The sequence below is a fragment of the Leptopilina boulardi genome, unplaced genomic scaffold (assembly GCF_019393585.1).
Source record: "Leptopilina boulardi isolate dan_hultmark-lab unplaced genomic scaffold, ZJU_Lbou_2.1 LbouV2_259, whole genome shotgun sequence".
Classification (NCBI taxonomy): Eukaryota; Metazoa; Arthropoda; class Insecta; order Hymenoptera; family Figitidae; genus Leptopilina; species Leptopilina boulardi.
In genome coordinates this window covers 891,272-917,351 of record NW_026137817.1, presented here as the reverse complement: position 1 = coordinate 917,351, position 26,080 = coordinate 891,272, and the positions used below count along the sequence as shown (strand labels likewise).

Below are 26,080 nucleotides of genomic sequence, written 5' to 3'. Positions count from 1 at the left end.
TTTTGAATTATTAATTGACATACATAATTATGCTCTGAACGTATAGTTTTGTTCTTTCAGGCGGTAATATTCGTGGATATAACAAATAGGGAAAAACACACAAGGTTTAATTATCATATATACATAATTAATTTCTGAACGCGAATGATTTTGTTATTTCAGACAGTAATATTCGTGAAAATAGAATAAAGTGAGAAAAAACTCCAGGTCGTATTTATAATAGTTTTATTTCATTTTATATAATCTATTTAAATTTTTTTTTATGGCAATAACTCTAAAATTTAAAAACTTTTTATTTTTACATTGAAAAACAATTTTTCTAATTTATTTTTAGAAACTTTATGATAAAAAAAATTTAATTTTCAAAAAGTTCTACATTTTTCGAGTTTTAATTCCTCTTTAAAAATATTTATAATTTCATAGCATATTTGATGAACTATTTTTTTTTTTTTTTTTTTTAATTTATAAAATTAAAAATTTTTTTTCGTCATGGAGGTCTTTTTTTCTCTTAGTAAATAAATGATTTTTTTTTTGTTTTTTATGTGTCGTAATATTTAAAAATAAAACTTAGGCTCATTGAATTCACTACATTTGAAGATAGATTTTTAAATATTTTTTTTATTATAAAAATATATAACGAAAAATGTTACAATATAAAAAAAAACAAATAAATTATTTTCAATCTTAACAATTTTTTTTTTCCACTTAAATATAGATAACTAGAATATTTACAAATTAAAATCGATTCTCGCTTTATGGAAAAATATAGTAACTAGCGTGTGTAATAATAATGTTATCATAAATGATGAGAATGGGGAAAAAAAAACATTTCTTGCATGTCTGGTAATGAAGCTTAAAAATAAAACTTTGAAATATTAATGAACGAGAAAAAAAAGTTATAAATTTTCTCTTCTATTCAAAACATTAAGATCTTATCCATCTTTTTTTTTTTTTTTTAATTCTTTAATTTCAATATTGTATAGAAGTCTTAATCTATTATGTTACAACCAAAGTTGTTGACGAGTACTGAAAAAAAATTATATTTTGCAAAAATGATTTTGAAAATATCAACATCACAAAAATAATTTTATTATTTTTTTTTTTTTATTTATTTGTAAAGTATGAATTTAAAGTGTAAAAAATTCAAAAGTCAGAATTTTTATTCGCTCGAATTTTCATTTAACATAATAGCCATTTAAATGAATTTTTACTAAGTATAATTTTTATTTGGTAGAATATTCTTCTAGAGAAATTTATGTTTGTTCGAATTATTATTTGATAGAATTTCCATATAACCGATTTTTTATATTACAGAATTTATACTTAACCGAAAAATCATTTAACAAAATTTTTATTTCTTCGAAATTGCAAATTACCGAACAAATAATCGTCAGAAATATTTTAGCACGATTTTTTAAAGTAAACAATAAAAAATTATCCATAAAATTGTGATTGGTTATTTTTTAAAAAATCGGACCGAAATCTTTCTGTCGTTCTGTTAAATGATTTTCTTGGTTAAGTATAAATTCTGTATTATAAAAATTCGGTTATAAGGAAATTCTATCAAAAATTTATCTAAAAGAAAATTCTATGCAATTGAAATTCTACCTAATAAAAATTTATTAAAATGGCTGTAACGTTAAATGAAAATTAGAGCAAATAAAAATTCTGACAAATAAAAATTCTATGAAGTGAATTCTCGTTTATATAAAAATTCTGTATTCGATTTAATGAAAATTTTGCAAAATAATAATTGGAACAAATAAAAATTCGGTTCAATGAACATTCTATCTAAAGAAATTCTCTTAAATGAAAATTCTAAATTTTTAGAACTCATTCATGCGTCCCAAAAATTTATATCTAGACGTGAATAATTATTTTTAAATTCTATCTCCATGAAGTTGGCGTCAACGCTCAGCGCCGAAAATTATTTTTCACATGACCAAAAAATGTAAAATTACTTTTTTTTGAAGGTGCTTTTATACCTCTAGTATTTTGGTCAAGCAATCGACTGGATTGAATTTTCACGAAGGAATCACTGAATTTGATTGGCTCTAACAAAATTCAATTTTCACGATGAAAATCTAATATTTGTCAGAGCCAATCAAATTCAGTGATACAAACGTGAAAATCCAATCCAGTCGATTGCTTGACCAAAATACTGGAGGTATAAAAGCACCTTAAGATTTTTGGTCCAAATAATTCCTTGAGAGAAATATTTTTTAAGGTATTGTGTAAACTCAAATCTTTTTTAAAAATGATTTGATATTTTTGATTTCGTGAAAAATAATTTTCAACGCTGAGCGTCGACGCTAACTTCATGGAGGTTAAATTCTCGCTTTTTCTTTCTTTAATTTGTGTGGAAATTAATTCCATATAAATAACTTATGCTATATGCAACAGCAGTAGCTTTCTAGTAGTAATATTTTTCTGCTGTCGATGTCGTCGTTGTCGTTGTCGTATGTTTATTCATCGTCGTCCATGTTTGTTTGATCATATCGGCGCCTTTCTCCCCTATCATGAAAATACCCGCATTTATGTGCCCTGTGGTCATGGTTGGCATAACCGAGGCATCAACCACCCTCAATCTCTCAACACCATGTACCCTAAGTTCCGCATCAACAACTGCATTTGGATCATTTTTTGATCCCATTTTTACTGTTCCCATTTCATGATTCATCATTGATGGCAAATGTTTAATTGCACATCGCCAATAATCGTCGCTGGCAAATTCAAAATTCACACAACCTGGAATTTTAATATCATGTATACGTGTTCCATAACGTTGAAAGGGTTCGGTTTTTGAAATTTTAATAGCGTGCTTTAAGCCCTCGAGGATAATCTCAACGTCGGCTGGATGAGTGAAAAAATTCGTTTCTAAAATTGGTGCTTGAAAGGGATTTTTTGATTTAAGTTTTAATCGTCCTACACTACGTGGATGTTGCATTATTGGCCATATTGACCAGGCGTCTTTATTTTCAATTGGCTTATAAACAGTGTTATAAAGTTCGTCTGATATTCCAAGACCACGTTTTAAAAATAATCCACCATCCGAATGTAATGATCCCGATGCAAATAAAAGTTCAACATCGGGCCGTGAATCTTGAGCATATTTTGTTCTAATAAAAGCTAATGCTTCAGCACCACCGGGTATTGATATTGGACCTTTTCTGTGTGCGATATATTGAAACACATTCGATGGTCTGTAATTTGGAAAAATAGTTATTTTTACATTAGAATATATGGGGGAAAAGAAATTTTTTTAGAACTCTCAAACTTTCCTTTGAAATGACAAAATATTTGGGTATAACATTTTTTGAGAAATTTTATTAAACACTGAAGAAAGAGTTTGGTTTTGACAACAAAACTTTTAGTTGGTATTTAGGCAATTAAAATTTATTTGTTGACTCAACAAAATTTTGATTGTCTCAATGAAACTTTGGTTGACACTAGCAAAATTAGAAAATAATTTTTGTTGTCTTAACTAAAGTTTGGTTGGGACGATCAACATTTTGTTGACGCAACAAATAAATTTTAAATTCAAACGTTTTGTAAAACCAAACCCTTTTTTTAGTGAAGGATACAAGTTCCTAGTACATTTTAATGTCTAACTAAAAATTATCAAAATTTTTTTATTCAGCAGAATTTTATAAAGTAGATATGAAAATTAGGCTCATCCACTTTATAAAATTCTGCTAAATAAAAATTTTATAATTTTAAATTCGTCACGAAAATAATTCTTTTAGGTCTAATGTGGAGGAGTGTTATAATTTAGACGTTTTGTTTAATTAAAAATAATTGTCCATACCTGGAAAGTGTACTTTGTAATAGTGTCACACTCTGATTAACCATAAATGTAAGTCCCAAAAATCCAATATGTTCGTACATGTTGTAGCCAACTTTTGAATTTTGAATCACTGGAATTCCTAATTCATCTAAATGTTCCTTTGGTCCTATTCCTGAGAGCATTAATAATTTTGCTGAATCTATTGTACCAGCTGAAAGAATAACTTCTTTTGTACAAAGGACACGTTGTTTTTTTGAATTTTTCACAAATTCCACTCCATAGGCTTGATTATTTTTATTAATTAGAACTTTTGTCACTCTTGTACCGGTCATTATTTCTAAATTTGGTCGATTAACTTTCAAATAAGCTGTTGCTGCACTACATCTTGCACCACGATCCATATTCACTTGAATATAAGAAAATCCAATTTGATCCACACCATTTGGATCATTGATTTTGTATCCTAATTGTTTGCCCGCTTTTAAAAATGCTGTTGCCAATTCTGAATGATATGGCACATGTTCAACGCATAAATAACCATCGGTTCCATGATACGTTGAATTCTCGATTCCTAAAATAATTTTTATTTGTACAACAAATATTTTTAAAATTTTGTATATTTTAACAATATTTATTCTTATTATTTAATTTTTGATATTCATTTGAAATTTATTTAATTCACTACTAACAAATAAATATTTATTTGAAATGAAATTTTTGAATAATTAATTATTGTAACTTGTGTTTTTGATGATTTTAGGGGAAAATTATATAAATTAGAATTGAAAATCTATTGATTAAAATTTGACAGATGTTTAAAAATACATTTAAGCATGAAAGAAAACAATCGATTCATTAACTATATTTTCTTAATTAAAAGGGTGCGGCAGAAAGTGTAAATATACTTTTCCATTTCTGCATCGCTATAGAAACCTTGGTTTTTAAGTAATATTAAAAGAAAACACGAGAAATTTAATTTTTTAATTTTCTATTTAATTTTATTTATTAAATGAAATTATTTGTGTTACTTTACATTCGTAATTTGAAGAAAAAATAATATTTATAATTCATTATTGATTATACAAATTTAATTTTAATAAGTTTATTGTGATGCCAGAAATCCAGTATTCTTTGAAAGTGAAAAGTAAGCAAGGAGTTAATTTGCATTCCGTGTAACAATTATGTACTATACAAGCCTGTGATTATGTACAAAAAAAAACGTTGGTGAAATTCAAGAGTAAATGAAATAATTACTCTATTTTATAAAGTGTAATTTTGTAATTTATATAAGAAAGTGATTGTTCTTCAAAAAAAAAAAAGAAAAAGAAAGAAAAAAAATGTTCTCAGAAGTCATTCAAACGTGGCAATCAGTTTCATTGAGTGAAATTTTAAAAATGAAACATGCTATTATACTGAGTCGTTATTATTTATCTTAAATTTTAAAGTGAAAAATAGAATGCAAAAAAATATTTTTGCTTAACAGATACTTAATAATTTAATACATAATTTTTAGTTTTTATTAAAGAAAAGTGGCTATAAAATTAATTTGTTACAATTTTTATTTGGTAGTTTTTTTTTATAGACGAATTTATATGTGTTCGAATTATTTTTTGACAGAATTTCCATTAAACCGATTTTCTATATTACAGAATTTTTATACAATTGAAAATTTATTTAACATAATTTCTATTTGGGCGAATTTTAATTTACCTTAACTTTCATTTTCTCGAATAAACATTTCGGCGCTAATTTGTAAAATTAACCAAAATCAGAAATTACCCATAACATTTGAATTGGTTAATTTTAAAATTCGCACCGAAATGTTTATTCGAACAAATGAAAGTTTTGTCAAATAAAAATTAGATCAAAAATAAATTCTGTTAAATGAATTTTTGGTTGTTTAAAAATTTTTTAATACCTATATAGAAAATCGGTTAAATGCAAAATCCTATCAAAAAATAATTCGAACAAATAAAAATTCAGTTAAAAGAAAATTCTATCTAATGAAATTGTATCAATTAAAAATTCTAATAAATTAATTTTAAGCATTATACATCTCTGAAATGAACTGAAATATTTTCTTGTCAAAAATTTTCTGGACACCCTAAAAAAAAAAAAAAACTCACCTGGAACTTTGAATTTTTCACTTTTTTTGAAATAAGGCAATACTTCATTATATGACCAGCCCTCATTTCCCATTTGTGACCATAAATCATAATCCAATTTATTTCCTCTTGTGTGAATCATATAATTCAATGTACTTGTACCGCCGAGTGATTTTCCTCTTGGCCATGGACATTGCTTATTATTCATGCCCAAGCATGCGTTATTTTGTGGTTCAACTTTATAACCCCAATTGTAGTCGGTCAATTGAAAATAACTGACCAATAGTGGAATTTGATTAAGTACACCCTCGGGATTTCCAGCTTCCAATAAGAGTATTCGCCATTTTTTGTTTTCGGAGAGTCTATTGGCAATTACAGAACCACCTGATCCAGCTCCTACCACAATAAAATCATATTTGCCCGTTACATTTGAGACAATTTTATTTGTTATTTGTTTAGAGCTGTTGAGTAGATCAAAAATAGTTTGTCCTTTTGTTAACGATCCAATCATGAGAAGTTGAATAAAAAGTAATAATACTGGAGAAAGCATCTTTCTGAAATTAATATTTATATATGATAAATAAATTATTTAGGACCAGTTTCACTAACTCCGGTTAAAAATTAATTATAGCGATTAAAACCAATTTAACCGCTCATAATTGGTCGGTTATAGAGATTTAATTGCTAATTAACTTTTAGCCGGAGTTAATGAAACTGGCCCTTTTAATGATTCGGATTTAATTGAATAATTAAATTTACAATGTAATAACATTGATTTTAAGCTCAGGAATGTTAAAAAATAATTTATTAGTTTAAAGGATGTTGGAGAATTGACATTTGATTATTGTTCACAATTTTGACAATTCATCAGTAGGTCGTCGGTCAGTAATTTATGTGTAACACGATAGTAACTTTCGGTACTAATAAATTAATTTCGTTGCAGGCTCCGGTACAACAACGAAAGCAATTAGTAATGGACCCTTTAAATTTTGTTAAAATATACAACTTTTAGGCCAAATATTTCGCCTTCATTTCGAAATATTATAAAATGAACAAAAGAAAAAGTAAACGTTCATAATTTGATAATGTGCTCTTGCCATTTCATTTTTGACAAAATCGTGAGTATTTTCTGCATAAAATGATAACACCGTCCGACACAATTCGGAAACTAGGACCCCAAAAAAAATACCCGTATCTGGCCGTTTTGCTAAATCAAGTCGTTTGTCGTTTTTAGGAGTGAAAACAATCCCTAAATGAAAAGTGTCAAGATATCTTTTAAAAATTATTAATATTTTATAAAACTTGGTATCTGGGGGTTTTCGGGGTCACTGATTATTAATCTGATGTCAGATTTTCAAAATTCAAAATGGCGGATCCAATATGGCGATTAAATTTTTAAAAAGTTATTAATTTTTTATTTTATATCTGCCATTTTGAATTTGAATCACTTTTTAATTATCGAATTGCATATTGTCTTTGATTTTCTGTTATTTTCATTTTCAAATTAAATAGTGAAATGGTCTCCGCAATTGTACTATTACCAAAATATCTGAAAAAAATTCGTTTAATTTTGAGTCGATTCAATTCGGTCATGATTGATATAAATTGATTAAATTTTTTGCATCAAAAAATGAGACCGTTTCGTGTATCATTTCTAAAAATGATACACAAAACGATCTCTTTTTGATATAACTTATGTGCATCAAAACATTGCAAAGATTTGATGCAATTTTTGGTCTCAATTTGATACTTTTAGGAAAACTCAAATTTTAATTTATCCAAATTTCAGGGAATTTCAGAAAATTCCATTCAAAGTCAGGGAAATTTCTGTAAATTTCTTCAAAAATTAAAATTTTTTGTGAATTTAAAAATTTTTAAATCTAAAAAAACTTGAATGGTTTTTATTAACATTTGTTACTACCGTTAGGTATTAATATATTGTTAAATTAGTCAGTAACCATATTTTTGTCCAAAAAAAAAGCAGAAATAAGGTTATTAAAAAGTCAGGGAAAAATCAAAAAATGTCAGGGAAAAGTCAGGGAATTTTTTTCTCAATCTTTGTTAGACACCTTGATTTCAAGTGATACAACTTTCAATCAATTCTAAATTTTATTGGTAAAAACAAAAAATTCATTTAAATTTCAATTTTTGCCCATATTTTAATTGTCTTGAAATGAGATTTATCTATATGTTAATTGATTTAAGTTTCAAATTATCTAAATTTTAATTTATCTAAATTTTAATTGACTTAAGTTTCAATTATTTAAATTTTATTTATTTATTCATTTAACGCATTTTTTTTTTATTTAAGTATCAAATTATCCGAATATTAATTTGTCCAAATTTTAATTAACTTGAATTATGAATTATATAAATTTTTAATTGGATTTAATTTTTGATCTGATTTTCAAATTTAATTAAATTTAATATTAAACTATCCAAATTTCAATTAGTATAAATTTTAATTGACATAAATATTAAATTATCCAAATTTTTAATTGATATAAATTTGAAATTTTAATTGACTTAAAATATACATTATCCAAATTTTAATTTATCTAAATTTTAATTGATTTAAGTTTTTCTAACTTCAAAAGATTATTAGATTTTTATGACAATTCATTAAATTTTATAAAAACAATTTGTCAGGACAATTCTAATTTCAAAAAAATGTCAAGGAAATGAAAAAATTTATTCTTGTGGCAAGGCTGAAATAAATATTTATTTGAAATATAAATTTTAGAAATGAATTTTTTTTTTATCTAAAACAAATAATTTAATATTTCTCTCGAAGACAAATATATCTTTATTAAAATTCAAATACATTATAATATATATACATTTTAATCGAATACAAAATTTCTCCTTGTTATATTATAAGAAACGATTTTATTTTTAAAGATTAAATGAAACTTGTTTTGCTGACTCTCTGATCCAATAACTTCAAAATTAAGTATGTGATATAACCGATAAATTTTTCCATTATACATTCTTAATTCAATAATATTGTAAAAAGTTTCCTTATTCCTGAGGAAATGATCTCTTATATATAATTTTGTACCGAAAGTGGTTTTGTTAATTGAAATAAATTTCTGGACGTGAATTATTTTTATTTTTTAAATGTAATTATTTTAATGAGACAAAAGTTTTGAACAATTAAATGAACGAAATTTGTTTTGCAACTTGTTAAAGTACGAATTTTATTACAAAATATTGTTTTAAATATCTAAAAAGAAGTTATTAATTTAATAATTGTTAAATTTACTGTTTTATTTTACATTGCCATCATAATTTTTAATAATTTTTAGATTAAAAAAAATATTTTGTTCATTTGAACGTTCAGAACTTTTGGCTCATTTATTTTAACAGGTTTTATACAGTTTATTGAACTTGCACTACAACACATTTTAATGTGTAAATTATAGTTTTATTTCAATTCATCGATTCCCAAAGAGAAATTTTTTATTTTCGAACCAAATACCAATGTATTTTAATTAAATGAAAATATATTTGTCTCAGATATAAATAATATTATTTTTTATTTGAACCAAATAACATTTTTTTGAAACATATACAATTTTTTTGATACATAAAATTTATTTGAAACAAATAAATTTTGTTAAAACGAATAAACTTTCTTTGAAATAATTTTTGTTTTAAATAATTATTTATTGAACTCTGAGAGAAATATTATTTTTCTGAGTGTAGTTGCATTATTTTATTCATTTATTCTTGTTGCGTTGTTTTAATCGATTTTAGTTCCTTTTTTAGAAATTAATTTGTTATTATCTTTAATTAGGAAGAATTTTTCTTAAATAAATTAGTAGCTATATTTTTGTATTTTCTTCTTCAATACTAAAGTAATTTCCCTAATATTCCTATATACATATACATTTGCGCTCATATTAGGAGGGTCTTCTCTTGGTTTCAGCACATATATAAAGCCTTTATACCCCTATTGACCCTAATATAGAAAAACATGCATAGTCAGTGTTTTAAACTGACCATCAAGTGTAGTATAAACATTTATCTTTTATTTTTAAATTCAACCCGAATTATACTTACAAAAAAAATTTTTTTTAAAAATGTTTGGTATTTAAATTAAAATTTAGTTACCTATTATCAAATAAATAATAATTTATAAATTTTAGGATTATGTTACATATATGTTCTGAAATTTAAAAAATTATAAGTTGAGAAAAAACTTTAATAAGGAGAATTTTAAGTTAATTTATAAAATTGATTTACAACTTTATTTTGAAACTTTTTAAAACGAATATCGGCAGTACTTCATTTTTATTTAAATGGTGGAAGAATTAAATTAAATTTTTTATTAACTTTTCTTATTTATTTAAAGTAAAATGTTGTAAATAGAAGTGTATTCATCAAAGACGAACTTTATTAGCCCGAAATTATCACGCAGTCAAATTGTTTTTTTTTTTCTAAAATAGGGTAGTTTTTGGACTCAGTGTGTGTTTTTAAAAATTAAGTTGTTGCTGATTTTATTAGCAAGAAAAAAGCCCAAAATTATTAGGCAGTCAAATTTGCGTTAAAAGTATTTTTTTTCGCCATTGACATGAAAAAGTGTCTTTTTTGTGCCTGTTTTGGGCAGATAAAGTAGCACTTTTTAAGGCAGTTTGGGCCAACTGCCTAAAAAAGACTTTTTTAGGCAGCAAACTGCCGTATAAAGTCTTTTTTAGGCAGTAAACTGCCCTATAAAGTCTTTTTTAGGCAGTTGTTAATTTTTGCATAATTTTTTTTTTTGCTTTTATTTTATTTATCAATTTTTATTATTTTTTTTCTTTAAAATTGTTTCACTTTTTCATAACAATGGCGAAAAAAATAGCGTATGTGGCTCGCACGTAGTAATTTTTAGGTTCGGATGATTTCAATACTCGCTGTCTGTGCGACTTCGGTTCGACTCGGCTCGCTTTCGGCTCGACTCGACTCGCCTTCGGCTCGTCTTCATCTCACCTACAGCTCGCCTTCGTCTCACCTACGTCGCACTAACGACAGCTCGTACTGAAAATTACATCCTCACCTAAAAAGTACTACTTTACGTGCTTGCCACATAATATACTATTTTTTATAAAATGGGATAGTTTTAGGACTTAGGATAAGATTTAAAAAAATAACTTGTTGTTGATTTTAATAGCAGGAAAATAGCCCGAAATTATTACGCGCAGTCAAATTTGAGTTAGAAATTTTTTTTATAAAGTGAGGTAGTTTTTTTGGACTCAGGGTGTGATTTAAAAAAAAAGAAGTTGTTGTTGATTTTATAAGCAGGAAAATAGCCCGAAATTATAGTGCATTCGATTTTGTGTTAGAAGAATTTTTACTAATGAGGGTTGTTTTTGGATTGAGTGGGTGGTTTTTGGAAAAATTTTGTAGATGATTTTGAGAGCCCATAAATAGTCCAAAATTATGGTACAATCGAAATTTTTTAGTTTTGTAATTTTCTATAGTGGAGGTGCTAACTGTATTTTCATTTAGTACCTCCACTAAAAAATTGATTTTTTGAAAAAAGTAAGGGAGCAGAAAAAGTAATTCTTGCATCTAAACAATAGCGCCACCATAAGTTGTGCTCATGGCGAATAAGAAAAATTTTGCAAATTTTATTAATGTTTTTTTTTTTTTTTTTTAATAATAATAAATAAATATTTTATTATAATATGTCACAGAAAATTGTGAGATATTAAAATAAAATGCAAATCTCTTATTTTAATTTAAATTTGCCATTAAAATAAAAGCGTTGAATCTTATTTTAATAACTCACAATTTTTCTGTGATTTATTTTTATAATAATCAAATATTTAATGATAATAAAATTACATCATAGAGTCTCTACTAATAATTAAATTGCACTTTAGCAATAATTGTATAATTAATTAATTAACAATATAGTTACAATTATCTACAAAAAAAGTGAGGTTTTATTTTATCTCATTATTAGAATTAGAAAAATTTGTATATGATTAATTTACGATTTTTTTTTAAATACAATTACTATTTTTAATCTTTTACTACAATTTAATTGACAATCGTAATTTATTTTTGCTACTGATGAGATAAATCCTTCTAAACTCTTTTATATCCTTTCTATTTGCAATACATGTTAGTCCAGATTTTACTCGTTTTACGACTTGTTATGTGTTAATTTTTCCATTTATTATTTAGTTACATAAAAGGTAGTTATATAAAAATAAACAAATGTCCAGGATGTATGTGTAAAATGTGTTTGGGATTTTCCATTCTATTGGTATCTTAAATAATTGACCCTTACATCGAATCTCGCAAAAATATGAAAAAAAGACAGTTATTAATATATAATTCAACGTAGATGATATATAATAAATTTTTTAATATACAATTCTATATATATATAGGGTGGCGAGAGATTTAGGAAAAGGTGGAAATTAGGAAAAAGTTCACCGAATTTTAATGATTAGGGAAAACCAGAAATTTAAAAAAATCCTTAAAAATGTCATCAGAAAATTTTTTCCAATTATTTTTATATTAATATTAGAAATAATTTTGGAATTTTATAGGCTCATAGGATCCAAATGAAATTAATGTAAATTGTTCGCACTAATAATAATAATTAATATTATTAATATTATATTTTTAATATTTATCATTAAATAAAAAATATTATTTATTTCATATTAATACTATATTATCATTTATCAAAAAAAAAAAAAAAAAATCAAATTTCAAAAATTTATTAACGAGAATTTAAATAATTTACAAATTTGTCTAACTGGAAAAATAGAAAATTAGTCAGAAGAAATGTTATAGTGAAAATAAAAATTTTCGACCACTCTCTAAATTCTGCATTTTTTTAAACTTTTTAAAGCAAAAATAATTTAGAGTTATGTGAATGTTTTGTGCAATTTGTAACTCTTTTTTTTTTTTTTTTTTTTTAAATAAATACAAAAACAATTTGGAAATTGTGTTCAGTTTGAATAAAAGCCAAAACGCGTATACAATGATGTAATGATTGTCTGTTTCACAGAAAGTCGATTGTACGTAAAAATAAATATTTAATTAGATTGAATAGTGTGTTTTGTAAAACCGAGTATATTTATTATTCTTTGACATCATACAATTTTTTTTTTTTTTGTAAATAATATTTTCAATATTTACAAGGAAAAGATATAAAATTTACTAAAATCGAAAACATGAGAGAAAAATGTGTGTTTTTTTTAATTGTATTTTATAAAAAAAAAAAAAAATAATCATTGATTTTAAATAACAAAAAAGAAAAATATTTTTTTTCTCTAAATTTGAATTATATTGAGAATTCGTTCACTAATTCAAATTAGTAGAAATGTTCATTAATTTTTAGTAAAATATTACTATTTCATTTAGTAATATTTTTTTAACCAAAATTTTAGTGAAAAATGACTAAAAATTAGTAAAAAAAAATTTCACTAATTTAAATTAGTGAACAAATTCTCACTAATTCAAATTTAGAAAGTAAATCATTTTTCAACTCATTTATTGATAAATATAATTTTTATTTATTTATTTTTTTGTCAGAAATTTCCTTTGAATGTAAAATTAAATTTAAAAAATGAAAATTGTAAATTAAAATAAAATTAGAATTTAACAATAATTATTAATTCAAAAGAAATAAAACATTTAAATTTAATAAAACAAAATAATAAATAAATTAAATTGCATACATAAGCCTTGGTTGAATATGGATTTTCAATCCTGTAGCAGACAATGTTTTTGTTTATCATTGATGACACTTTGAACACTCACCACGTGGTTTCAAACTCTTATTTACCCGCACTGTTTATAAAGCACTTTAATTGTGTTATCGTGGAAAATGATCAATTGTGTAATGTTTTTCTTTTTTTTTTTTTTTTTTTTAATGAGTTACATTTTAATCGATAATTTTGTTATCGATTTCGATAATTAAGTTAGATAAACTTTGACAGACTTGCAACTTTGTACAACTCTATAATGTGGTTTTATGGTATATACTTACTCGGAGAATTTTATATACACGGCAAAATGTAATGAGCTGGTCTCTGGTTCGAGATCCACGAGAGAAATGCGCTTTCTCAAGAGATGCTCACGTAATATGTAAGTCCTAGAGCCCAATCTTTTGTCACCCTTCCCTCTATTTTTTTGATTTTGATCTTGATTAGCAAGATTTGTATCTCTATATATATGATGCAAAAGTTTTGAACGTTCAAATGAACAAAAAAAAAATTTTTTTGTTTTTTAAAATATTCAATTGGAAAACCTTTAAGTTGACCTACAAAGACGATATCAATCATAAAAACAAAAAAAAATTAATATTAGGGGTGATAAACCACCCCTAAGTAATAATTGATAGAAAACATAAGAGAATTAGACCCTTACGTAATAACTTTTTGGGTTCAAAAGTATATAAAAAAATTTGTTTTTTTACCCTGAACAACCACCATGTATTTAGACCCTTCGGACCCTCCCCTAAAAGCCACCCCCTCTTGGTAAAAAATCAAAAAGTCCATTTTCGACCCTTACGTAATAACTTTTTGGGTTCAAAAGTATATAAAAAAATTTGTTTTTTAACCCTGAACAACCACCATGTATTTAGACCCTTCGGACCCTCCCCTAAAAGCCACCCCCTCTTATTAAAAAATCAAAAAGTCCATTTTCGACCCTTACGTAATAACTTTTTGGGCTCCAAACTAGCTAAAAAAAGTTGTTTTTTTACCCTGAACAACCACCATGTATTTAGACCCTTCGGACCCTCCCCTAAAAGCCACCCCCTCTTGGTAAAAAATCAAAAAGTCCATTTTCGACCCTTACGTAATAACTTTTTGGGCTCCAAACTAGCTCAAAAAATTTGTTTTTTTACCCTAAACAACCACCATGTATTTAGACCCTTCGGACCCTCCCCTAAAAGCCACCCCCTCTTGGTAAAAAAACAAAAAGTCCATTTTCGACCCTTACGTAATAACTTTTTGGGCTCCAAACTAGCTCAAAAAATTTGTTTTTTTACCCTAAACAACCACCATGTATTTAGACCCTTCGGACCCTCCCCTAAAAGCCACCCCCTCTTGGTAAAAAATCAAAAAGTCCATTTTCGACCCTTACGTAATAACTTTTTGGGCTCCAAACTAGCTAAAAAAATTTGTTTTTTTAACCTGAACAACCACCATGTATTTAGACCCTTCGGACCCTCCCCTAAAAGCCACCCCCTCTTGGTAAAAAATCAAAAAGTCCATTTTCGACCCTTACGTAATAACTTTTTGGGCTCAAAACTAGCTAAAAAAAGTTGTTTTTTTACCCTGAACAACCACCATGTATTTAGACCCTTCGGACCCTCCCCTAAAAGCCACCCCCTCTTGGTAAAAAATCAAAAAGTCCATTTTCGACCCTTACGTAATAACTTTTTGGGCTCCAAACTAGCTAAAAAAATTTGTTTTTTTACCCTGAACAACCACCATGTATTTAGACCCTTCGGACCCTCCCCTAAAAGCCACCCCCTCTTATTAAAAAATCAAAAAGTCCATTTTCGACCCTTACGTAATAACTTTTTGGGCTCCAAACTAGCTAAAAAAAGTTGTTTTTTTACCCTGAACAACCACCATGTATTTAGACCCTTCGGACCCTCCCCTAAAAGCCACCCCCTCTTGGTAAAAAATCAAAAAGTCCATTTTCGACCCTTACGTAATAACTTTTTGGGTTCAAAAGGATATAAAAAAATTTGTTTTTTTACCCTAAACAACCACCATGTATTTAGACCCTTCGGACCCTCCCCTAAAAGCCACCCCCTCTTGGTAAAAAATCAAAAAGTCCATTTTCGACCCTTACGTAATAACTTTTTGGGCTCCAAACTAGCTAAAAAAATTTGTTTTTTTACCCTAAACAACCACCATGTATTTAGACCCTTCGGACCCTCCCCTAAAAGCCACCCCCTCTTGGTAAAAAATCAAAAAGTCCATTTTCGACCCTTACGTAATAACTTTTTGGGTTCAAAAGTATATAAAAAAATTTGTTTTTTTACCCTGAACAACCACCATGTATTTAGACCCTTCGGACCCTCCCCTAAAAGCCACCCCCTCTTGGTAAAAAATCAAAAAGTCCATTTTCGACCCTTACGTAATAACTTTTTGGGCTCCAAACTAGCTAAAAAAATTGTTTTTTTACCCTAAACAACCACCATGTATTTAGACCCTTCGGACCCTCCCCTAAAAGCCACCCCCTCTTGGTAAAAAATCAAAAAGTTCATTTTCGACTTTTACGTAATAACTTTTTGGGCTCCAAACTAGCTCAAAAAATTTGTTTTTTTATTCTAAACAACCACCATGTATTTAGACCCTTCGGACCCTCCCCTAAAAGCCACCCCCTCTTGGTAAAAAAACAAAAAGTCCATTTTCGACCCTTACGTAATAACTTTTTGGGCTCCAAACTAGCTCAAAAAATTTGTTTTTTTACCCTGAACAACCACCATGTATTTAGACCCTTCGGACCCTCCCCTAAAAGCCACCCCCTCTTATTAAAAAATCAAAAAGTCCATTTTCGACCCTTACGTAATAACTTTTTGGGCTCCAAACTAGCTAAAAAAAGTTGTTTTTTTACCCTGAACAACCACCATGTATTTAGACCCTTCGGACCCTCCCCTAAAAGCCACCCCCTCTTGGTAAAAAATCAAAAAGTCCATTTTCGACCCTTACGTAATAACTTTTTGGGTTCAAAAGGATATAAAAAAATTTGTTTTTTTACCCTAAACAACCACCATGTATTTAGACCCTTCGGACCCTCCCCTAAAAGCCACCCCCTCTTGGTAAAAAATCAAAAAGTCCATTTTCGACCCTTACGTAATAACTTTTTGGGCTCCAAACTAGCTAAAAAAATTTGTTTTTTTACCCTAAACAACCACCATGTATTTAGACCCTTCGGACCCTCCCCTAAAAGCCACCCCCTCTTGGTAAAAAATCAAAAAGTCCATTTTCGACCCTTACGTAATAACTTTTTGGGTTCAAAAGTATATAAAAAAATTTGTTTTTTTACCCTGAACAACCACCATGTATTTAGACCCTTCGGACCCTCCCCTAAAAGCCACCCCCTCTTGGTAAAAAATCAAAAAGTCCATTTTCGACCCTTACGTAATAACTTTTTGTGCTCCAAACTAGCTAAAAAAAGTTGTTTTTTTACCCTGAACAACCACCATGTATTTAGACCTTTCGGACCCTCCCCTAAAAGCCACCCCCTCTTATTAAAAAATCAAAAAGTCCATTTTCGACCCTTACGTAATAACTTTTTGGGCTCCAAACTAGCTAAAAAAAGTTGTTTTTTTACCCTAAACAACCACCATGTATTTAGACCCTTCGGACCCTCCCCTAAAAGCCACCCCCTCTTGGTAAAAAATCAAAAAGTCCATTTTCGACCCTTACGTAATAACTTTTTGGGTTCAAAAGTATATAAAAAAATTTGTTTTTTTACCCTGAACAACCACCATGTATTTAGACCCTTCGGACCCTCCCCTAAAAGCCACCCCCTCTTGGTAAAAAATCAAAAAGTCCATTTTCGACCCTTACGTAATAACTTTTTGTGCTCCAAACTAGCTAAAAAAAGTTGTTTTTTTACCCTGAACAACCACCATGTATTTAGACCTTTCGGACCCTCCCCTAAAAGCCACCCCCTCTTATTAAAAAATCAAAAAGTCCATTTTCGACCCTTACGTAATAACTTTTTGGGCTCCAAACTAGCTAAAAAAAGTTGTTTTTTTACCCTGAACAACCACCATGTATTTAGACCCTTCGAACCCTCCCCTAAAAGCCACCCCCTCTTGGTAAAAAATCAAAAAGTCCATTTTCGACCCTTACGTAATAACTTTTTGGGTTCAAAAGTATATAAAAAAATTTGTTTTTTTACCCTAAACAACCACCATGTATTTAGACCCTTCGGACCCTCCCCTAAAAGCCACCCCCTCTTGGTAAAAAATCAAAAAGTCCATTTTCGACCCTTACGTAATAACTTTTTGGGCTCCAAACTAGCTAAAAAAATTTGTTTTTTTACCCTAAACAACCACCATGTATTTAGACCCTTCGGACCCTCCCCTAAAAGCCACCCCCTCTTGGTAAAAAATCAAAAAGTCCATTTTCGACCCTTACGTAATAACTTTTTGTGCTCCAAACTAGCTCAAAAAATTTGTTTTTTTACCCTAAACAAGCACCATGTATTTAGACCCTTCGGACCCTCCCCTAAAAGCCACCCCCTCTTGGTAAAAAATCAAAAAGTCCATTTTCGACCCTTACGTAATAACTTTTTGGGTTCAAAAGTATATAAAAAAATTTGTTTTTTTACCCTGAACAACCACCATGTATTTAGACCCTTCGGACCCTCCCCTAAAAGCCACCCCCTCTTGGTAAAAAATCAAAAAGTCCATTTTCGACCCTTACGTAATAACTTTTTGGGCTCCAAACTAGCTAAAAAAATTGTTTTTTTACCCTAAACAACCACCATGTATTTAGACCCTTCGGACCCTCCCCTAAAAGCCACCCCCTCTTGGTAAAAAATCAAAAAGTTCATTTTCGACTTTTACGTAATAACTTTTTGGGCTCCAAACTAGCTAAAAAAAGTTGTTTTTTTACCCTGAACAACCACCATGTATTTAGACCCTTCGGACCCTCCCCTAAAAGCCACCCCCTCTTGGTAAAAAATCAAAAAGTCCATTTTCGACCCTTACGTAATAACTTTTTGGGCTCCAAACTAGCTAAAAAAATTTGTTTTTTTACCCTGAACAACCACCATGTATTTAGACCCTTCGGACCCTCCCCTAAAAGCCACCCCCTCTTATTAAAAAATCAAAAAGTCCATTTTCGACCCTTACGTAATAACTTTTTGGGCTCCAAACTAGCTAAAAAAAGTTGTTTTTTTACCCTGAACAACCACCATGTATTTAGACCCTTCGGACCCTCCCCTAAAAGCCACCCCCTCATGGTAAAAAATCAAAAAGTCCATTTTCGACCCTTACGTAATAACTTTTTGGGTTCAAAAGTATATAAAAAAATTTGTTTTTTTACCCTAAACAACCACCATGTATTTAGACCCTTCGGACCCTCCCCTAAAAGCCACCCCCTCTTGGTAAAAAATCAAAAAGTCCATTTTCGACCCTTACGTAATAACTTTTTGTGCTCCAAACTAGCTAAAAAAAGTTGTTTTTTTACCCTGAACAACCACCATGTATTTAGACCCTTCGGACCCTCCCCTAAAAGCCACCCCCTCTTGGTAAAAAATCAAAAAGTCTATTTTCGACCCTTACGTAATAACTTTTTGGGTTCAAAAGTATATAAAAAAATTTGTTTTTTTACCCTGAACAACCACCATGTATTTAGACCCTTCGGACCCTCCCCTAAAAGCCACCCCCTCTTGGTAAAAAATCAAAAAGTCCATTTTCGACCCTTACGTAATAACTTTTTGGGCTCCAAACTAGCTAAAAAAAGTTGTTTTTTTACCCTAAACAACCACCATGTATTTAGACCCTTCGGACCCTCCCCTAATTGCCACCCCCTCTTGGTAAAAAATCAAAAAGTCCATTTTCGACCCTTACGTAATAACTTTTTGGGCTCCAAACTAGCTAAAAAAATTGTTTTTTTACCCTAAACAACCACCATGTATTTAGACCCTTCGGACCCTCCCCTAAAAGCCACCCCCTCTTGGTAAAAAAACAAAAAGTCCATTTTCGACCCTTACGTAATAACTTTTTGGGCTCCAAACTAGCTCAAAAAATTTGTTTTTTTACCCTAAACAACCACCATGTATTTAGACCCTTCGGACCCTCCCCTAAAAGCCACCCCCTCTTGGTAAAAAATCAAAAAGTCCATTTTCGACCCTTACGTAATAACTTTTTGGGCTCCAAACTAGCTAAAAAAAGTTGTTTTTTTACCCTAAACAACCACCATGTATTTAGACCCTTCGGACCTTCCCCCAAAAGCCACCCCCTCTTGGTAAAACATCAAAAAGTCCATTTTCGACCCTTACGTAATAACTTTTTGGGTTCAAAAGTATATAAAAAAATTTGTTTTTTTACCCTAAACAACCACCATGTATTTAGACCCTTCGGAGCCTCCCCCAAAAGCCACCCCCCTCTTGGTAAAAAATCAAAAAGTCCATTTTTGACCCTTACGTAATAACTTTTTGGGCTCCAAACTAGCTAAAAAATTTCTTTTTTTACGGGTAACTTGCCCCACGTCATCAGTAAAGTACCCTTAAATGGCCCAACTTTTCATATTTTTTGGTTAAAATGGCTTCTCCTAACCATAAGACAAATTTCGAAATAATCTTTCCAAATTTTCATATAAATTTAGTAAATAACGAAGTGCGCGTCGGTTTAACTTACTTCTGGTTTTTCGTATAAATTTATCAATTTACGAAATAATACTTTCAATTTCTGGAATATATTTACTAAAAAGACTATTGGTAAAAATATACCGATTTTCGTTATCAAACTTAAATGTTCCGCGTTTGAAAAAGAGAATACTAAAATTTCCTATCAGACTTATCAAATATTGCTACACTGAAAAAACAATTTATTTGGATCAAATAAAAAGTATTTGATCTAAATACATCATTTAGTTGTCTATTATCCAATAAATATGTATTTGAACCAAATACACATTTACTCAACCTAAGTATTTTATTTTATCGTATCAAATAAATAGTTATTTGAATCAAATACATAGTATTCAAATCAAATAAATGGAATATTCAAAACGAATAATTAATTATTTGAATCAATTATGAAAATTATTTCATTCAATACTGCATGTTTTTTTACTCAAATAAATATTTATTTGCATTAATAAAATATTTTTCTCGAAACAACTAAAAATTTTCTTGAATCAAATATTCGATTATTTGTCATAAGTAATTGTTTTAATTGAAACTAAAACCTCTTTAATTGCGGCAATTATTATTTTATTTGATCCAAATACATAATTTATTTGCATAAAATGTAAGAATTTTTTGATTCAAATAAATCAAAATTTGAATTGAATAAATAACATATTTATTTACTAATTCTTCAATTTCTAAATTAAATTCTTACTCAAATAAATAAATTAAAAAATATGTAATTTCTGCATACTATGATCGCATATTTTCATTTTTCAACTAATTCATACATAGAATTAATGATTTAACGCAAACCTGAGAAATAAATAAATCTAACGCATGGGGGGAATCGAACCTACGACCTATACTACGGATTATGAGTCTAACGCTTTACCAACTACGCTACGCACGGTACGTGAAAACGAATGTTAACTTCTTGATGTCAATTGAACTTGCAAAATACTTAACTCAGAAAAGTGCTTGGCATCATTTAGTTAAAGTTAAGATATTAAATTATATTTTCCAATTAAATGCAATTTATAAAATATAATTAATTATATGTTTCATGATTATTATCATGAATCATCCCAGGTGAATTTTCAAAAAAAAGTGTAAATATATTTTTATTAAAAATGCGTTTTTCGTTGTTCTGAATCATTGTAAATATTAATTTTTTGTAGATGAAAAAATATTTGACTTTTGGACTTAGAAAATTTTGCTATTCGATCATATGTGAGTGTGTTATTTTCAAAAAAAGTGTAAATATATTTTTATTAAAAACGCGTTTTTCGCTGTTCTGAATCATTGTAAACATTAATTTTGTATTGATGGAAAAATATTTGACTTTTGGACTTCGAATATTATTAAATAATATATATAAATAAATGAATAGTAGGTATCAAATAACTGATTATTCTCATTACACTTAAATATTTAATTTATCAAAATATTTTATTTTCCTTTAATAAAATAGTGTATTATTTAAATAACGCATTATTTATATGAAATAATTTAATTAATTAGAATTAATAAATTTATTGTATCAAATACTTTTTATTTGTATCAAAAAAATGAAATATTTGAGTGAAATAAATAAATTAATTGTTTCAAGTAAATCATTATCATCGTTTCAAATAAATATTTAATTGATTGAAATATTTTTTTATTTGTCTTAATAAAATAGTGTATTAGGATTAAATAACGAATTATTTGTATTAAATAATTCAGTTTATTTGAATCAATTACATAAATTTATTGTGTCAAATACTTTTTATTTGTACCAAATAAACGAAATATTTGAGTGAAATAAATTAATGAATAGTTTCAAGTAACTCATTATTTGTATTAAATAAATTCATTTATTCAATTCAATTAATTATTTAATTGAACCAAATACGATTTATTTGGTTCAAATAAATGCGATTCAAATAATTCAAGTTATTTGAATCAAATACATATTTTTTTGATCCAAATAAAAAGTATTTGAACCAATTAAATATTTTTCAAATAATTTAAAGTATTTGAATCAAATAAATTTTTTTTTCAGTATACTAAATTTCTTCCGTGTGTAAGTTTAAACCGAGTGGATAAAAGCAGATATATTTACTTGCAGGCGACATTGACTCTGGCTGGGACTGGTGTAGTGCAGGCGGGGATATTCGGTCGCGTCCGGTGTACTTCGTTTACGCTCGGCGCTACCCCCGCCGGCCGCCACATTCACCTTCAAGGCTCTGGCGAAAGTCGACTGTAAAACGTTTCTTGCATTTCTCGACTAATTTCGTTCTCTCTCCACTCGGAAACAATTTTTTTTTGTTCTAGCACGGCGGTTTAAATGTAACACAATTTTTTTGTTAAATATTTAGCTAATAACATAAATTTTTTTTTGTTAAAAAAATTGATTTTTTATTACGAAAAAAATTTTTTTTTCCAAAAAAATATTTAAAAAAAAAAAAAAATTTATTTAAAAGAAAATTTTATTTTTTTATTAAAAGAAAAAAAATGTGACAAGGGAAAAAAGCCGTTTTTTCGAATTTCTTTCTAAAAAAATATGACTCATATTTTGATAACATTTAAAAAAAAAATTTCTCTTTTAAATAAATTTTTTTCGCCATTGACATGAAAAAGTGTCTTTTTTGTGCCTGTTTTGGGCAGATAAAGTAGCACTTTTTAAGGCAGTTTGGGCCAACTGCCTAAAAAAGACTTTTTTAGGCAGCAAACTGCCGTATAAAGTCTTTTTTAGGCAGTAAACTGCCCTATAAAGTCTTTTTTAGGCAGTTGTTAATTTTTGCATAATTTTTTTTTTTGCTTTTATTTTATTTATCAATTTTTATTATTTTTTTTCTTTAAAATTGTTTCACTTTTTCATAACAATGGCGAAAAAAATAGCGTATGTGGCTCGCACGTAGTAATTTTTAGGTTCGGATGATTTCAATACTCGCTGTCTGTGCGACTTCGGTTCGACTCGGCTCGCTTTCGGCTCGACTCGACTCGCCTTCGGCTCGTCTTCATCTCACCTACAGCTCGCCTTCGTCTCACCTACGTCGCACTAACGACAGCTCGTACTGAAAATTACATCCTCACCTAAAAAGTACTACTTTACGTGCTTGCCACATAATATACTATTTTTCTCTTAAAAAAAATAACAATTTTTGGAAAACAAATTTTTTTTTGTAATAAAAAATAACAATTTTTGGAAAAAATTTTTTTTCGTAATAAAAAATCAATTTTTTTAACAAAAAAAATTTATGTTATTAGCTAAATATTTAACAAAAAAATTGTGTTACATTTAAACCGCCGTGCTAGAACAAAAAAAAATTGTTTCCGAGTGGAGAGAGAACGAAATTAGTCGAGAAATGCAAGAAACGTTTTACAGTCGACTTTCGCCAGAGCTTTGAAGGTGAATGTGGCGGCCGGCGGGGGTAGCGCCGAGCGTAAACGAAGTACACCGGACGCGACCGAATATCCCCGCCTGCACTACACCAGTCCCAGCCAGAGTCAATGTCGCCTGCAAGTAAATATATCTGTTTTTATCCACTCGGTTTAAACTTACACACGGAAGAAATTTAGTATACTGAAAAAAAAATTTATTTGATTCAAATACTTTAAATTATTTGAAAAATATTTAATTGGTTCAAATACTTTTTATTTGGATCAAAAAAATATGTATTTGATTCAAATAACTTGAATTATTTGAATGGCATTTATTTGAACCAAATAAATCGTATTTGGTTCAATTAAATAATTAATTGAATTGAATAAATGAATTTATTTAATACAAATAATGAGTTCCTTGAAACTATTCATTTATTTATTTCACTCAAATATTTCATTTTTTTGATACAAATAAAAAGTATTTGATACAATAAATTTATTAATTCTAATTAATTAAATTATTTCATATAAATAATGCGTTATTTAAATAATACACTATTTTATTAAAGGAAAATAAAATATTTTGATAAATTAAATATTTAAGTGTAATGAGAATAATCAGTTATTTGATACCTACTATTCATTTATTTATATATATTATTTAATAATATTCGAAGTCCAAAAGTCAAATATTTTTCCATCAATACAAAATTAATGTTTACAATGATTCAGAACAGCGAAAAACGCGTTTTTAATAAAAATATATTTACACTTTTTTTGAAAATAACACACTCACATATGATCGAATAGCAAAATTTTCTAAGTCCAAAAGTCAAATATTTTTTCATCTACAAAAAATTAATATTTACAATGATTCAGAACAACGAAAAACGCATTTTTAATAAAAATATATTTACACTTTTTTTTGAAAATTCACCTGGGATGATTCATGATAATAATCATGAAACATATAATTAATTATATTTTATAAATTGCATTTAATTGGAAAATATAATTTAATATCTTAACTTTAACTAAATGATGCCAAGCACTTTTCTGAGTTAAGTATTTTGCAAGTTCAATTGACATCAAGAAGTTAACATTCGTTTTCACGTACCGTGCGTAGCGTAGTTGGTAAAGCGTTAGACTCATAATCCGTAGTATAGGTCGTAGGTTCGATTCCCCCCATGCGTTAGATTTATTTATTTCTCAGGTTTGCGTTAAATCATTAATTCTATGTATGAATTAGTTGAAAAATGAAAATATGCGATCATAGTATGCAGAAATTACATATTTTTTAATTTATTTATTTGAGTAAGAATTTAATTTAGAAATTGAAGAATTAGTAAATAAATATGTTATTTATTCAATTCAAATTTTGATTTATTTGAATCAAAAAATTCTTCCATTTTATGCAAATAAATTATGTATTTGGATCAAATAAAATAATAATTGCCGCAATTAAAGAGGTTTTAGTTTCAATTAAAACAATTACTTATGACAAATAATCGAATATTTGATTCAAGAAAATTTTTAGTTGTTTCGAGAAAAATATTTTATTAATGCAAATAAATATTTATTTGAGTCAAAAAACATGCAGTATTGAATGAAATAATTTTCATAATTGATTCAAATAATTATTTATTCGTTTTGAATATTCCATTTATTTGATTTGAATACTATGTATTTGATTCAAATAACTATTTATTTGATACGATAAAATAAAATACTTAGGTTGAGTAAATGTGTATTTGGTTCAAATACATATTTATTGGATAATAGACAAGTAAATGATGTATTTAGATCAAATACTTTTTATTTGATCCAAATAAATTTTTTTTTCAGTGTTGCAATATTTGATAAGTCTGATAGGAAATTTTAGTCTTCTCTTTTTCAAAGGCGGAACATTTAAGTTTGATAACGAAAATCGGTATATTTTTACCAATAGGGTAAGAATTCCTGAAGTGGCCCCCTAATATTTTTTGTGTAATAGAAAAAAGTGATACTCATATATTTTAGTAGTCCATGATGTCACTAAAAAACCCCTGAAACGATTTTTCAAAATTCGAATTTTTTCATAAGTTATAAACAATTAAACTTTTTTGCAACGTTTTGGAAAAAATTCTGTATCTTGAAATTGGCCGAACCGATTTTAATAAAAATTGGTTTGGAGAAAGATTAAGATACGTACTTTTGATAAATAAATAAATTATGAATAAAAAGTATAATTTGTTTAAACAAATTATATTGTTAATTTTTAACTTTATAAATTAACAATGTTCTCAGTCGATTTTTCCAATTTTTTTTATAGCATCATAAAAAGGGGCTTTTCGCGATTCCATGACAAAATTAAAAAAGTGGGATTCTCAAAAACTTTAGAAGATACAGAATTTTTAGTCTTAACGCGCGCGAGTTTTCTGAGTAGCTCACGCATACGGCACGGCATCTCCCGCGCGCTCCGCGCCAACCAAGA

The 26,080-nt window shown here is 27.9% G+C and overlaps 2 protein-coding genes across 4 annotated transcripts in view; one reads left to right on the top strand and one right to left on the bottom strand.

Moving 5' to 3' along the window:
- The window catches only part of LOC127280978 (flotillin-2), a 297,326-nt gene that overhangs the window by 1,667 nt on the left and 269,579 nt on the right, over positions 1 to 26,080 (top strand). The window lies entirely within an intron of this gene.
- Positions 1,262 to 13,994, bottom strand: LOC127280974 (glucose dehydrogenase [FAD, quinone]-like). 2 transcript variants are annotated; one of them, XM_051304433.1, is made up of 4 exons: positions 13,892 to 13,994; positions 5,914 to 6,446; positions 3,809 to 4,358; positions 1,262 to 3,203 (listed from the first exon to the last, which is right to left on the bottom strand). In XM_051304433.1, exons 2-4 carry the CDS (start codon positions 6,440 to 6,442, stop codon positions 2,414 to 2,416), a joined length of 1,869 nt encoding a protein of 622 aa, XP_051160390.1. In that variant the 5' UTR covers positions 6,443 to 6,446; positions 13,892 to 13,994; the 3' UTR covers positions 1,262 to 2,413. The 2 variants fall into 2 exon arrangements, with proteins under 2 accessions (XP_051160390.1, XP_051160389.1); XM_051304432.1 differs by lacking the exon at positions 13,892 to 13,994 and adding an exon at positions 13,581 to 13,717.